Below are 15,804 nucleotides of genomic sequence, written 5' to 3'. Positions count from 1 at the left end.
GGTCACAATAACAGGATGTGTGGGAAGTAAAACAATATGCTTCATTATCCTCCCAAAATATGAAGCTGATAACTTAAAACAAGAAGTTATTTACTTTATGTATTTGTCACAGGCGGAAGTATTTTTGGTTTATTTATTATTGTGTAGATGTTTTTATATTTTGGGTTTCCGTTTGTATGATTTTATAATTGCAGTGGGGTTTTTTTTCTTGTGTCTGTTTTTTTGATAGACACGTTACACAGCCCATCACAAGGGGAGGACATTCCTTACCAAAAATACGGAAAACAAAAGGAACCACAGATAGGTAGAGGAGAGAGACGAGGAAGATTTAATTGTCTCTCAACAAAGAGGGTGAGGATTGAGGGTGGCGACGTTGAGCAGTTCGATAGAGAAGCAGGAGCAAGGCAGTGTGAGTTCAGCAAAGGTTTTGTGAGTTCCAGGCTTGGGCTGAGTTCCAGGACTGCCTGTTTCCACCTGTCACTGCCTGCCTCAGAAACTGAGCAAAACGATCAGAGAAGGTAAAAAGCAGCTTCCGTAAAATCACTGAACTAGATCCAAACAAAGTCATAGAAGAACGTGGCCGAGTGTTTAACCACAGTGGAAACAAAACAATTTGGTGACGAGTCCCAGCTTTAAATACAGGACACAATGAGCTTGATCAAGAACCGGTGTACAGCCCAGCGAGGAACACAGGAAGACCACGCCCACTTTATGGTTGCGGTGCCCCCCATGGATGATGGCGCCCTTAGCATTTGCCTATACGGTCTATGCCAAGGGCCTGCTCTGGTGAGTACCTTTGGCAACTGTGTCACTCTAGTGCATGGATACGCCGGTTCTGAGAAACTGGCAGTATTTTTGTGCCTCAGGTGTGGCGTCCGGTGTGTACATGTGCAGTGGACCCCAGGAAGGACCCGGTCACTGGAACGTTTTAGCCCACATAGTTTAATATTATTTGAAGTGGTTTTGGCCCTTTTATTCATTTTAGTGGGCTTTGACTGGTGCCGTGTACATAAAACTTCCTGGAATAATTGATTGTGTTTGCACTAGGGCTTTAACTCCGAACTTCGTTATATTTGAATGATATTCGAATATTAAATTTTTTAATAATATTCGCACGAATATTAGGCAGCTCTTAATATTAGAATTTTTTATATGACATCGGCCAATTAGTATAACTGTTGTGAGTAAGTTTGAGGTGGATCAGGGGGGGATCGGGGCCGAGGCAGGCCAGAATCGACACCATGCTATCACCTTCACGAGGCCTTCCCTATGCCCGTCAAAATAGAGCAACAGATTTGCTAACACGGTTCGTTTGCGAAGATATGAGGCCTATTAACATGAGATATGGGAGCGGGTTTCGAGCTTTCGTCCACGAGCTAGAGCCAAGATTCAAGACCCCATGCTTCAGGACCTAAAACATATACAACTTAAGTTTGATACTATAGGTCTTACTAAAGGCATTTAATGGTCAAAATATTATCAATAAATATTCAAATATAATAATAATAATAACAAACAAACTTCGAATATGATTTTTGGGCAGAAGTCAAAGCCCTAGTTTGCACCAGTAAAACCGTTTCTGTACCTCCTTGATCACTGACAGTGACCTGATATCCACCACAAACCTGTTCCAACAATAACTCTACATTCATTATTCCACCAACCCACCCCTGTGACATATGACATCTGCACACCTGTTTTACATTCTGGAAATGACTTTGAGTACTCAAATTAATAAGCAAAAGAACTACTTATATCAAAAGGGAAAGAAATTAAACTGCTAAATTAAACTAAATTGCAGCAAAAAAGTCACCATGCAGACAGCCTACAATATTGAGCTCTGGATAGCAAGCAAAAGAAGGAGATCACAGATACAAGCAGCTGAAATTAGTTCTTTGTAGGGTAGCTTGCCCGACTTCAGAGATAGGGTGCAGAGCTCTCTAATCCAGAGGCAGGTGGTTTGGTCATCTGATCAGGATACCTCCTTGGTGCCTTTCATTGGAGGTCTTCCAGGCACGTGCAATTTGTAGGAATACCTGAAATTACATGTCTTATCTGCTCTGGGAATGCCTTGGGATCTCAGGAAGAGCTGGAAAATGTTGTTGGTGAGAGGGATGTCGGAACTATTTTGCTTCACCTTTTGCCACCGTGGCCCAACCCCCGATCCTCAACAAAAAACGGATGAATGGATTGATAAAACTATGTTACCCTGAATGATTAGTCTGAAAGAATATTAGGAAGGATCATTTTCAATTCATCAAAATCATTTATATCATATGTTATTTATATTCATCTTCAGCACCAGAAATCCAATATTACTCTTATCTGTCCAATTAGGAAGAACATATTAAAAGTATGTAATAACCAATTGTGGAGGTTCTGCCATTACGATGATTCTGGACATGCATGGTAATATTCACGCTGCATCTGATAAACTTCAACTTCTTCATGTCTGTTGACTGTTGTTGGTCACTCGAAATACAGCTTCAAAGTATGGGATGAATGTAATTCAAGTTTGCATAAATTCTCATGAATTTGAGAAAAATTATGTCATAATCCATGCTACATCTACTGAAGGTAAACATCCATCCATCCATTATCTACAGCGCTTTATGCTTTAAGGGTCTCGAGGGGGCTGGATCCAATCCCAGCTGACATCAACAGCGCTAACCATTACACCACCGTGCAGCCCGTGGTAAACATCATCACGTCTCTTTTCTACATGCACATAATATTAAATTTAGAGCAAAGTTTATTTCATGAAAACAAAAAAACTCTAGTGACAAGATTCTTTCACAGAAAATTTGGGGATTATGATTATCAAAATAAGTGTTCAAATACTTTGAGGATTGTTATACTTAATGAAGATTGTAATTTTATGTTTTATTCCAATGTTTGATATATAAATGCTGTGACCTATGTGTATCTTCTTTCTGCCTTTTGGGCCAGGTAGAACACAGAGACGTCCTGGTTACATTGAGGCTATTTAAAACTAATTAAGTGAAACTCACAAAACATTCAATTCCTATTATTGTTTGTTTGTTTGAATGGTAAATGGACTGCATTTATATAGTGCTTTTCTAGTCGTATTGACCACTCAAAGCGCTTTACAGGACAAGTCACATTCACCCATTCACACACACACATGCTTCGGCACCTTCTCATTACTGGACGGTCGTCTCTATCTCCTGAGCCAAACATCCCAATGTCTAACAATATTAAAATCACGTGAGCCATACTCCAGGTAGGAACTACATCCAGTTGAGGTGCTGTATCCTTCTATGGTGACTCGCTCACATGACGAAGTCATCATACAAGGATCTTTTTGTCTGTCGTGAAAACCATGCTTTCCTACCAGAAGGCATACCAAAATACATTTTACGTAAATGTTAGACTTAAAATGCAGCCGACCTCCTACATGACAGATAAACACACATCAGTCACCACCCGTCTGCTGCATTATGTTTTACAGAAAGCAATCAAACAGGAGCCTGGATGATCAGAGTGAAAATAACAGATTAATTTAGTTTCCTGTTCTATAACTCTTTTCATCTCCGCCACATCATTATCGTCTGTCTTTCTTTATCCAGATGATGTCTCAGAACAGAGTGATGTTCATCCTGTTTAAATGTTCTGCTATAAATGGAGTCTCACAGTAACCTCATGTAACATTTTTATATTCTTATCCTAAAACATTTCCTAGAGTTCTAAATGGATTGTCATAACATTTAATTCAGACATTCATGTTTTCCTCAGGTTGAACTGTAATAACGTGGCTGATCCTCTGACTTTTCATCTAGCGCCACCTTCAGGTCATCATTTTACTTTGTCTAATACTTTGGTTTATGACCAAATATCTAAAGAAAAAAGACCCAGAGACAGCAAGTGGAGAAGTCACCAACCACTGACATTTCGAAGTTGGAGCCATTAAACTCAAAACACCTCTCAGAAAATTGGCAGGCCATGATGATTAGGATGATATGGGGAACAGCATATTCATTTTGAATCAATTTCAGCATCATATTTAAACTACATATTCATTTAATTAAAGGCATTGTAATTATTTTTCCCCCTGTGAAGAAAGGTAGACAATGGCCCCATGCAAGAACATGTTCGTATTCTTGTCCTAAATTTCTCCTACATGTGTTTGTACCATGAGTTCGTACGAGGGTTAGGGTTAGACGCTTCTATCTTCAGAAAAGTGTGTTAAAAAGATGAATGTCACCTGTGCGTATCTGAACGAGCATTCACGAGAATAGGGTTGTTATGATGACCGCACGGGAGAGGAAGCTGGCACTGACTGTTGCCGCTTTTCCCTCTGAAATCCAATTTATTTCTCTTTTGTGTCTCTCGCTACACCCTAGAAAACTACTTTGCGACTAGTCATATTGTCAGATATCTACTTTGTAGGTTTTTTTTTTAGTTTTTTGTATGTTTTTCTTATGTATATGTGTCTGGATTTTTAAGACTGTTTGTATCCGACCTGTTGTTGTTGGAACATTCCTCCTACACCATCGCCTGCACTCGAGCCGTTTCACAGATTATCTGTCACACACTTGAAATATACGAGTCTGGGCACATCTGTCACCAGACCTTCTACTACTGCCTGCTTGGTCCTGCCATTATCCACCGACACCAGTACCAATACCGGCTCCTTCACGGACAACACTCCACTGCCCAGTTAGCCCTCGTCGGCTGGGCAAGGTAACACCAACAGCTGAGCGAACAGCCTCTTGCTAGCCGGCTGGAAACTTCTCCTCCCTGCTGATAGCGGGCCACTGGATACCCCATGTGTGTCTGACTCTATCCCCTCTATCCCCTCTATCCCATCTTTAGTCAGCAAATCTGTGGTAAACACACCCGGCTATAAACTCTGCATCCGTCCTGACCCGGCGCCACACCGACATGACGTTAAAGTATTCCGTACAGCAACTGCTCAACTTAAGAAACTACAGCACTCCAACATGTATCTCAGCCATTAAACAACTTGGACTTCTACGCTGACCCCGCTACATCCATAGAAGCTGCCGCAGAAAGTTTGTTTATTCCCAGTCTGGTGACTCCATCCTATCTTTCTGGTCAGCTGATCGCACTGTCTCAATACTACCACATCGTAGGAACATCACATCTGGGACTAGTAGTAGCGATGCAAACAACGTGAGACCTGTTCACACCAAGAGGGACAGAAGATGTGGAGTGGTTTTCAGTCTACTTCGGCCTCTACAGTCCACCACCCCATCCTCAAGCCTCAATATTGAACTGTTAAACACAGTCTCTAACAAATAAATCCTGTCTCATACATGATCACATCTTAGACAAAAAATTTCATGTCATCTGTCTTACTGAGACCTGGCATCAGCCAGAGGACTATTTTGCACTAAATGGAGCCTGTCCTCCTGGTTTTATCATTATTTAGAGAAAGCCCTGGTATCGGTGGTGGCTTAGCGGTAATACACCGCTGTGACTTGAAACTCAGCCCTCTGTCTCTGCCTGAACTGTCCTCCTTTGAATGCCTTGCTTTCAGATGCAAACCCCCCTCCCCAGTGACTATTCTTCTCATTTACCGGCCACCCAGATCAAACCCAGCTTTCATCCCAGAGATAAGTGAACTTCTCACCTCACTCTGTACCACATCTTCAAATATTATCATACTCTGAGATTTTAACATTCACATTGACACCCTCTCCTGCCACCCTGCAGCTGAACTTCTACAATAATTGGACTGTCTCAACCTCAAACAGCATGTTTATGTCCCCAAACACAACAGAGGGCACACTCTCAACCTGGTCATTACTGACACTGCCCCCATCAAAAATCTGCTGGTGTACGGGAGTGTCAAAGCCATTTCATTGGAGTTGAAATTATGTCAATACACCAAGCCAAAGCGCCAAATTAATTTCAGAAACCTGAAAGACATCAACCTGGACAACATGACCTTGGACCTCCAGCAAATACCCTCCGCAAAATTCACATCAGCAAATGAATCAGTGGATTTTTACAACAACACCCTGAGCAGTATCCTGGACCTCCACGCCCCTGTGAAAACACAAACAGTCACCTTCTCACACTCAGCTCCCTGGTTCACTTCAGATCAACGGAACAAGAAAGCAGCTTGGGCGTGTACTCGAGCGGCGTGCTGCACAAACTGGACTCACTGTGCACAAATTGGCCTATCAAGAACACCAAAAGGCCTACTCAAAGCACGGTCACAGTTCTACTCCAACATCATCAATACTGTCCTGGAAACTCCAAGAAGCTTTTCTCTACTATAAATCATTTCCTCAAGCCTCAAACTCTCTCACACATGATACCACAGAAGAGCAGTGCAATAACTTCATCATCTTCTTAAGGAAAAATGTCGACACCATCCGCACTCTTCTCTCCAGCTCTCCTGCTTTGTCAGTCCCTACTGCTGACCCACTTCCTGAGATTTTTCAGCCTCTCTACTGCTTTCCCAAGATCTCTCGGCGAGAGGTTGAGAGCATAATCTGCAGGATGAAACCCTCCACCTGTACCCTGGACCTGGTCAAATCCAACATCTGCGCTCTAAGTCCCCTTATCACCCAAGTCATCAACCACTCAGTCCAGGCTAGATATGTTCCATCTGCTCTAAAAACTGCTGTCATCAGACCCCTCTTCAAAAAACCCACCTTAGACCCAGAAATCCTTGCCAACTACAGGCCCATTTCCAACCTCCCATTTCTGTCCAAAGTGCTGGAAAAAGTAGTCACGGCACATCTTCAGGACCACCTAAATACTCACTCCCTATTTGAGAAGTTCCAGTCTGGCTTCCGTTCCGCCCACAGCACCGAAACAGCCCTGGTCAGGGTAACAAACGACCTGCTGATGGCGGCTGACAATGGATCACCATCGCTTCTTATCCTTCTGGATCTGTCTGCAGCTTTCGACATAGACATTGACCATAACATCCTCCTTCAGCGCCTCTCTGACTGCACCCTGAGCTGGTTCCAGTCTTACCTGTCTGGAAGAACAGAATACGTCTCCTTGGGAGGAGCAAAATCTCAAACACTCACTGTCACTTGTGGAGTCCCACAAGGGTCAGTTCTCAGCCCACTCTATTAACCCTCTACACTCTTCCCCTTGGCCGCATCATCAGCCAGCATGGAACATAGATAGATAGATAGATAAATACTTTATTCATCCCAAGCTGGGAAATTCTGGTGTAGCAGCAGCACGTTTCAAATAGCACACATCACACATTAAAAAATATATACAATATTTACACAATAAATTTTAAATATATAAATTGCCAAAAAAAAAAATCATTCCATTGCTACGCTGATGACACACAGCTCTACATATAAAACCGACCCTATCTCATCTGCAGCCTCACTGTCATGGTCATCATCATCACTGAGCTCCTGCCTTGAGGAAATAAAGGCGTGGATGACAGAAAACTTCCTACAGCTTAATAGTTCCAAAACAAAGGCTATTTTAGTTGGTACACCACACCAGGTCCAGTCATCCCCCATAACCCAAATCACCTGCTCTGGTCAAAATATACCCCCGTCATCAACAGTCACTAACCTGGGTGTAAGATTTGACCCTCATCTTACATTTCACACACACATTAAACATATGTGTAAGACCTCCTTCTATCACCTCAGGAACATTGCCAAACTCCGTCCCACACTCTGTCAGATGCCGAAAACCCTGTCCACGCCTTTGTCTCCTCAAGGCTGGACTACTGCAACGCTCTCTTCATCGGGACTCCTGGCAAGAGCATTCAAAAGCTTCAATACGTCCAAAACAGCGCCGCTAGGATCCTGATGAGGATACGAAAATATGATCACATCACACCCGTCCTTCACTCACTCCACTGGCTTCCTGTCTCTTTCAGGATTGTTTACAAAATCTCCCTACTCACCCATCAGTGCATCCATGGCAATGCCCCTCCCTACCTCAAAGATCTACTCTCACCACAAACCTCCTCGCCCAACCACCATACCATATACGGTTTCACTTCCTGCCTCCTTTCAGGAAGAGTTCATTCATAAAAACTGCATTATAGAGAAAAAAGAAAAAGAGATCGGAGATTGAATGCGCTTGTGCCACAGCACGAGTGTGCATAAGCCGCTAGTTGTATGAACCCTCCTGTCTGCGGGTTGAGCTAATTGGAGTGAAGTTTCAAGAAATGATTTTCAAATAGTTTGCATGTCAAATCAGCAACTCTTTGCGCCTGTGTGCAACATGCATGACAACTGCCAAAGATGTGCGCTCCTCTGGCCATTGTGCAACAACGTTTAACAGGTACATGAATACAAATTGAATTATATTATAATTCAAATTGCAGAATTAAACAGAATAATGTTGAAATAAAGAGGTGAAATTTATATATTTTTATAACCATTTAATTGATGTACTTAAAATTGCTTCAAAGTAATGAAAAAACTAACCGAAAGTGGAAAAACTTGGTTTGAATAGCAGCAGACCAATTTACCGGAGTCCTACAACAGGTCTCGACCACTTGAAAATGCTGTGCGTATTTGAAAGAAATCTCAAAATACAAAAAAAAAGGTGAAGTTCACTCGTAAACAGTATTTAAGAACAAATCTGTTCTTACGAACGGTTCTTGCATGAGGCCCATTGTGTATGTGATCTGTGTGACATTTTAGCATGTATATATATATATATATACACACAATATACATACATACATACATACATACTAGGTAACCGGACTGTCCCACACAACAGGACTATAAATTAAAACATTTTAATACGACATTTAAGCAATAACTCTATTTAAGGACAGTTTTAAAACCGGGCTTATCAATGCTGCATTCTATTTGTGTTTTGCTTGTTTGTTTGTGTGCACTCTCACTCTCTTTACAAAAGACGTAAAGGTGTGTTGAATTGTTGCATGAGGCCAAGTGTGTCTCACAGCTCATTTCAGAGGCTGATGCCCACGTGGTTGTTGCTGTGTTCTCTGCTGCATTATGGGCATTAATGAGCAGCCACCCTCACGCTTGTCACTGAGTTAACTTAACGTGACATATAAGTTCAATAACATTCATTTCATTCAGCCAACAGATGTTTAGACAGAGGAGTTACCTGTCAGATTTACTTCCCAGCTGCATTTGTTCTCACAGTAAAATCATATATTGGAGTTTCAGGGTCACTTCTTCACACCCTGCTGATCACAGCCTCCGCTTTAATGTTCAGGCTAGTTTTAGAATCTGTAACACTGATGTTTTTTCTCATCTGTGACCACAAACGCTGAGGATGTGAGCGCTGACATTTCGACAATTCTATGGATGAATAAACACAACCTTGAGCTTGACTCACAGTAATGACTTTGGAGGCCAAAGTGGATACTAATCCACTAAAGACAAGTTTCCATCTGGGTTGCTCGAAGTCAGTCAGAGTCGGGGGTGCTGAAGAGAAAGTCTGTATAATGCCGTCATGTTAAATGTAGCACAACATTCAAGATTTTGTATTAATTTGAATGAACAACAATATTTGATATCAGTTTGAGAACATTTAACACTACACCAGGCAGCAAATAAAAATATCCCGGTCCCTTGTCAGTACGTGCTGCAGCCCCCTCAGCACCCCCACTTCCAGCATCCTTGGTCCCCATAATGTGACCAATACCTGTGAGTACTATCTGGACACCACACACACACACACTTGCACACACACACACACACACACACACAGAGAAACCAGTGAGAAATTCCTTGTATTCACAGGCGCACTTGGCTGTTAAAGCTGATTGTGATTCTGAAAACTTACATCACATTGGTCCTTAAAAAAAGTGAGGACTGGACAAAATACTGTCACTTTCCATAAATGTCCTCAGTGGAGTGGAACTGATGAACCAGCTGGTCGGTATTAACACCCAATAACTAACTACATTACATTCATGTAGCAGACGCTTTTGTCCAAAGCGACTTACAATAGGTTCATTCAACCATGAAGATATTACCCAAAATGTGCAAGGATCAAGAGAGTACATAAACATTTATTAAAATTGGCAAAATAATAATATAATATTTGTTCAAATAAATTCAGGGAGTAACAGTCGGAACAGGTGAGTTTTTAGTTCGCGCAGATGCATAGAATGGATTCTGCTGTCCTGATGTCAATGGGGAGCTCGTTCTACCATTGAGGAACCAGGACAGAAAACAGACGGCATGTGGCTGCCCACCCCCTCGCAGTGAGGGAGTAGCAGAGCAGAACATCAGTGCAAAGATACGTTTGAGTTCATTACAGACAGTGTCATCACAGCGTTTCTACACCAGAGAGCACTGAGCAGTTCATCTTTACGCCGAAAATGTGTCCAACACTATAATATTAGTTGTAATTCTTCAGTTACGAGTGATCCTTGTCAAAAGTGTCAATTTATCATTATATAAGAATTATTAAGTGCCAGATTTTTTTGTACCTTTTACATAATGACATATCGAACCTCAATATTCCAACATCAGTTAGGATTTTTCCAAAAAGTGTCCTCACCTCAAAGACTCACAACTTGGTCCACCCATAAGACAGATCGAACAGATGCAGAAACACCTGCCACCTATACTCGTGGCTCATCAGTTACCAGTTGAATGACATGTTATACTGAGAACGTTGTCCTAACGTTGAACTGCATCACAGTCCACATCTCAGAGCGGTCGATGTTCAAGCCTCGTTCCATCAGTTGTTTCCTCACAATTCTCACTCACTCACACACACACACACACCTCATAGAAATTGCACAAGTACAGTGTACCATCAGTCCATATATTTTCAGTCTCCTCAATTGCACTGATGTTAACTGTGTGTGGTACTCACGTCTGTCTCGGTGGTGGTCACTCCTGAAATGGGTCATAACAAGAGGGAGATGAAGAGGAAGAATAGTAGAGGAGGAGAGAAATAAAACCTGATGACTCAGAGAATGTGAGTGAGACTGGATCCTTGCCTACTAACAGTGAGAGAGAGAGGGGTGACTGCTGAGTATGGCAGCGGGTTGTACCATCTAACACTCCACTGAGAGGGGTGGAGGAGGAGCAGGCCGGTTCTTTTATCTGCAGGAATGTTGGTGGGGGGGGTTGTGTGTACACTATAGTAAGTGAGAGAGAGAGAGAGATACCTATTGTTGATTTGATGATGGTGGATTAAAACTATATAGAAGAATATGCCATAACACACCTCATTTATTCATCAGCCATTTCTTTAGAATCTTTCCATGATAATGAAGTTGTGACCGAAAAAGAGTGAATTGAGTTTAAAATGACGTTTTGTCCACTCTGTAATGCAAAAGGCTGGATATCAGGCTGTGTCATTCCTGTCTATTCAATTCTGAGCCCTCGCTGCCTCTTACACTCAGTCATTTACCATCTGATGTATGTTAAAGGTGACATGTTATGCTCATATTCAGGTTCATACTTTTGGGTTTACATGCTCTAATGTTCAGAAACGGCATCAGTGTTCTCATACTGCCCATTCCTGCAGCTCCTCTTTTCACCCTCTGTCTAAAACGCCTGGATTCATTTTAGCTCCCGCTCCCGAAAAAAATCCCAGTCTGCCAGCTGGCCCAGTCTGTCGTGATTGGTCAACCGATTTCAAAATGTGTAGGAAATCTCACGCCCCTTCGTCAGAAAAGTGGAGATTCTCCGATTGCAGGCGGGGTTACACCAAAAGTGTCCAACATTGACATCACAGTGGGAGAGAAATCTGAACCAGTTGTTCAGAGCCAGGCTGTAGGGTTTAGCCAGCTCACCAAAAAAACAACAGGATGGTCGTTGTTCATAGTTTGTGGGCTGGCCGGCTCCACACATACACACATTTATGTGCACACCAGTGAAAACGTGATTTTTTTGCATAATATGTCACCTGTAAGTCTGTGAGGGTTCAGGGTTTGAGTCCTTAGCGCCGACGCTGAGATTCAGCCACGCACTCTGGTGCAAATTAGGAATTGTTAATGTTATCAGCCCTGTCAAAGAAAGGAGAAATTGTTAATATCATTTTTTTTTAAAGCGGTTGACGTTTTCTTTATTATGCTAGATGCAACAAAGCTGATGCTTCAGGTAGTAGGAAGGAAAACCTGTAATGATTTTACCCTTTTTTTAACAAGGAGGATGGATTATATACATCAGGAGAGAGAGCTAACTCACAATGTTTTGTTTTGACAATTTTTAGGTAAACTTTACCTTGTTAGTAGAAATCAGGTGTGACATTTGTGCCGATTGGATCTGTGTCTCCTGGGGCTTTGGGTTCTGCATGGGTCCAGGACCAGCTTTTAACTAATAGACAAGTCCAGTTTCGCCTGGACTGGCCTGAGCACACAGTGACAGTGGCGTCAGTCCTGCCATAACGAGTCGAGTCAAACTAGCTGGTGGCACGCAAGTCACATGTTAAATGTTCTTTGTTGACTTTATGGACATAAAAGAAAAGCCAGAAATGCACACAAGGCTTTTCCGGTTCTTCAGCAGCAGAGTTTAGTTGTCTGTGGGAGAGGAGGACTCCCTTTGCTTTGTAATTTGGCCTTTGTAACGCATAACATGCACAACATTATATATAATTATGCTCTCTGGGAAAGACCCAAAAAGCATAATATGGGCATTTTAAGATTCTATTCATCACAACACTTCGTAGGCTGGTCCCAGATTACATCTGTGAATTACTCTCCCTTTCTTAATGCAGTCTGGTTTGGAAAGAGCTGCCTGACAATCTTAGACTGGCAAAACCAAGCGACTGCTTTTAACTTGTGAAAAACCACTTCTATTTCTATACACCTCAACTGCAAAACCAAATATATCTTTTTATACAATGTAGTTGTGACCACATTATTGAGTACACATTGTTCATTTCCATATTTGGCAAGTTTCCAATACATTGATACTGAATGTATCAATAATAATGTTTGTTCACAGACAGCATCAAATATCAGATCTTGCAGTACTTCCATTATTATCAAAGTGTTTTCTGGTTCTCTTCAGACTTCGCAGCTCTTGGTTAAGGTTGAATGAAAGATAGCCTGCTTTAATACGAATACATTTCACTGTGACTCATTTTTATTCACATTAAGCAAAACCAGTGTATTTATCTTTGCTGTTGTGAATAAATGTTGCACTTCAGTCATTAAAAAAAGTTGCCTTTGAGCACAATGCAGCCAGCGATTAAGTTTCCTACAGTGTGTTTTGTGTTGCAGTTATTTCTTTCTATTTCTAGGAGACAGGGTTGGAACTGAGAATCACAGTTGTTTATTTTAATTGTGAACGCTACTTTCTACAAACAATCCCACAAAGTGATGCTCTTCAAAGTGAAAATTAAGTAACTCTACAGTTAACAAATATGAAGTCAAACAAGGATGATGATTGGTAAGTGTCTGAAATCTTAACGTACTGTTCACTACTTACTGAACTACTGAGTGTCTGAGGTAGGGAGCAGTGAATGGGTGAGAAAGTTAGTGATTAGATCAGGCAATGACAAAAAGCTGCAGTGAAGACGGACAGTGGATACAGTATGAACATTAAATCAGCTGAGCAGTTTTAATGACTTACAGGGACCTGTCCCCCTTTAAAAAAATCAAAGCTAAATACATTCAAAACATCAATTGTGACTACTCTGAGAGAGAAAAGAAGTACAAGACAACAGATATTCATTAAACATTTGGACTGTTTGCCAGTAAAGATCAGAGTGGTTTTAAAAATCTTCACATCCCACCAACCGGACGTTTTTACGTCACTTCATACGACAAGAATTAAACCAGTTCTGTTTATATTGTGGACTGGAACTAGCATAAACTGTAAGCAGCCTGGGAGAACGTTTTTTTTGAGCTTCTTCTGCTACTGATAACAGAAACCTTCCTCGTGCTAAATGAGACTAATAAAACCAAATGAATAAATCAAAACAGGGAAAAGCTTCTCCAATATGTCATGTGGTTGATCCAACACCTAAACCAATCAGCTGTTAGATCAGGGTACAGCCGGGTTTTACCCATCATGCCCTGAGCTCTAACACCTGCCGTTGCCTTGGTTTCGGGAGGTCATCGCTGTTTATGTTTGCTTGATATCAGAGCAAGGCAGCATTGGGATTTAATGCTGCTGTGTCCACATATGCAGTAATACTCCCAACAATCAGAAAGACCGTGTTCGGCAGAGAGATAGACTGCCTGCAGAGTTTAAGCAGCAATAACGGGCTGATAAAAGCCAAGTGTATAATTTGACTGAGGTCAAAAGCAGGGAAGCGCAACACGGCCCGTTCAACCAACCGTCATCCAACTCTGTTTTAATCACAAAATCCATTCAGTGATTTCATTTTAATTAAAGCCGTCCTATCTAATGAAGATACGATGATGAGAAGTGCCGGGGCGTCTCCTGGGCTTCTTTATTTATCTTGGAGTCGACCTCTGTCAGCTGCCGCCAAACCGCCTCCCAGTATGCATTTCAATGAGGGCTTTTCCACCAGGCTGCAGTCCAATACAGCCATACAGTCATTCATTGATTCAACCAGTTCTGCTCCACATTCTACAGAATTTTAGCACTTTCATGCATTTTGTTATTTCTTTCCCTTTTTTGCAAAGTCCCTCTTATTGTAAACATTATGTTTAGTTTCTTCTCTTTATACTCAGTTTATTAAGTACACCTGTACAGTCTCCAGCAGTCCCGGCATGAAGTCGACGATGATGCCGTCGATGATGCCTTCAATGTTCAGCTTTTGTTCAGATGTTGTTGTACTGGGCCGTTACATTCAGAGGTGTTCACTATATTCTGACCCCCTCATGTTTGTAAATGCATGTAAGTATAATACAGTCCAGTACACACCACCTTGAACTCTGCTAAAGCGTATAACGGAATTTAAACATCAACAAGAACTGAACATTGTGAACTTTGTAAAAGGATAATTCGTGGCAGAGCTCTTGTATTGAAGAGCATTCACAGGCACAGGTGTACCTAATGAAGTGGTCAGAGAGTATATGTGCATCTGTTTCTGTTTGATCTGAATCATTTGCTTCATGCTGTGGCAAGAACCAGTTACTGTTGCAGTTACTGTAAAACAGGACTGACCCCAATGCCTCAAAGTTTACTGTTGTTATTATTATTATTATTATACTAAATTCCACTAAAAAACAATTAAAGATTAACTGAAGTTCTGTTTACCAAAGTGATCAAGAGTTTTATGTATTTAGTACTTTTGTTTTAAACGCTTTAAGTGTTTTTAGTTGAGAATGCTGGACTTTTACTTGTAATAGCGTAATTTCACATTGTTTTACTTTTACTTTTACTCAAGTAAAGTATATGAGTACCACCACTGCATATATATTAGAAGACTGCAGGACAGTCTCCTGTTCAATTGTAGTTTGATAGTTTCTCTTTGTGTGAAGTTAGAAACGTTTGTGAATCAGCTTTGATGTCAGAGCCCTGATCCGTCAGTTAGTTACATCACTGACCAGTACTCCAAATGAAATCCTCTCCTCTCCCGAGGAGAGATTCTCTGTATGTCTGATCCACATTCAGTCAGCTGCCTGTTTGAGAACTACAGAGGTTCAAAGGAGATACTGAGGCACCACCTGGTGGACATATTTTGCAATGCACAAACACTGTATAAAGATACATTATATTTATAATTCACTGCTCATTGCATTCATCAGTGGACTTTTTTATTTAAAAATTAATAACTCACAAATGTAGTAATGCTACACCAATACGTTTTGATATTTCTTATTCCTGGTATCATAAAATTCCTTGATCATCACAGTGGCTGTCTCTGTATTTCCTCAATCAGTTTATACTTAGAAGACCTAGTATCATTTGTCTGACAAACTCAGGTGACTCTGGATATAAACATAAA

General features: G+C 41.3%; 1 protein-coding gene across 2 annotated transcripts in view; it reads right to left on the bottom strand.

The window, feature by feature from the left end:
* Positions 1 to 10,923, bottom strand: part of LOC118315040 (RNA-binding Raly-like protein) — an 85,676-nt gene extending 74,753 nt beyond the window's left edge. For both annotated transcript variants that reach the window (XM_035641967.2, XM_035641970.2), the window contains exon 1: positions 10,804 to 10,923. In XM_035641967.2, the coding sequence (XP_035497860.2) occupies positions 10,804 to 10,840 (37 nt within the window). In that variant the 5' untranslated portion in view covers positions 10,841 to 10,923. The remainder of the gene's footprint in view (positions 1 to 10,803) is intronic.
* Positions 10,924 to 15,804: the final 4,881 nt, after the last annotated feature.

The sequence above is a fragment of the Scophthalmus maximus genome, chromosome 7 (assembly GCF_022379125.1).
Source record: "Scophthalmus maximus strain ysfricsl-2021 chromosome 7, ASM2237912v1, whole genome shotgun sequence".
Lineage (NCBI taxonomy): Eukaryota > Metazoa > Chordata > Actinopteri > Pleuronectiformes > Scophthalmidae > Scophthalmus > Scophthalmus maximus.
The sequence above is the reverse complement of the archived record's forward strand: the minus strand, read 5'-3'. Positions and strand labels throughout refer to the sequence as shown.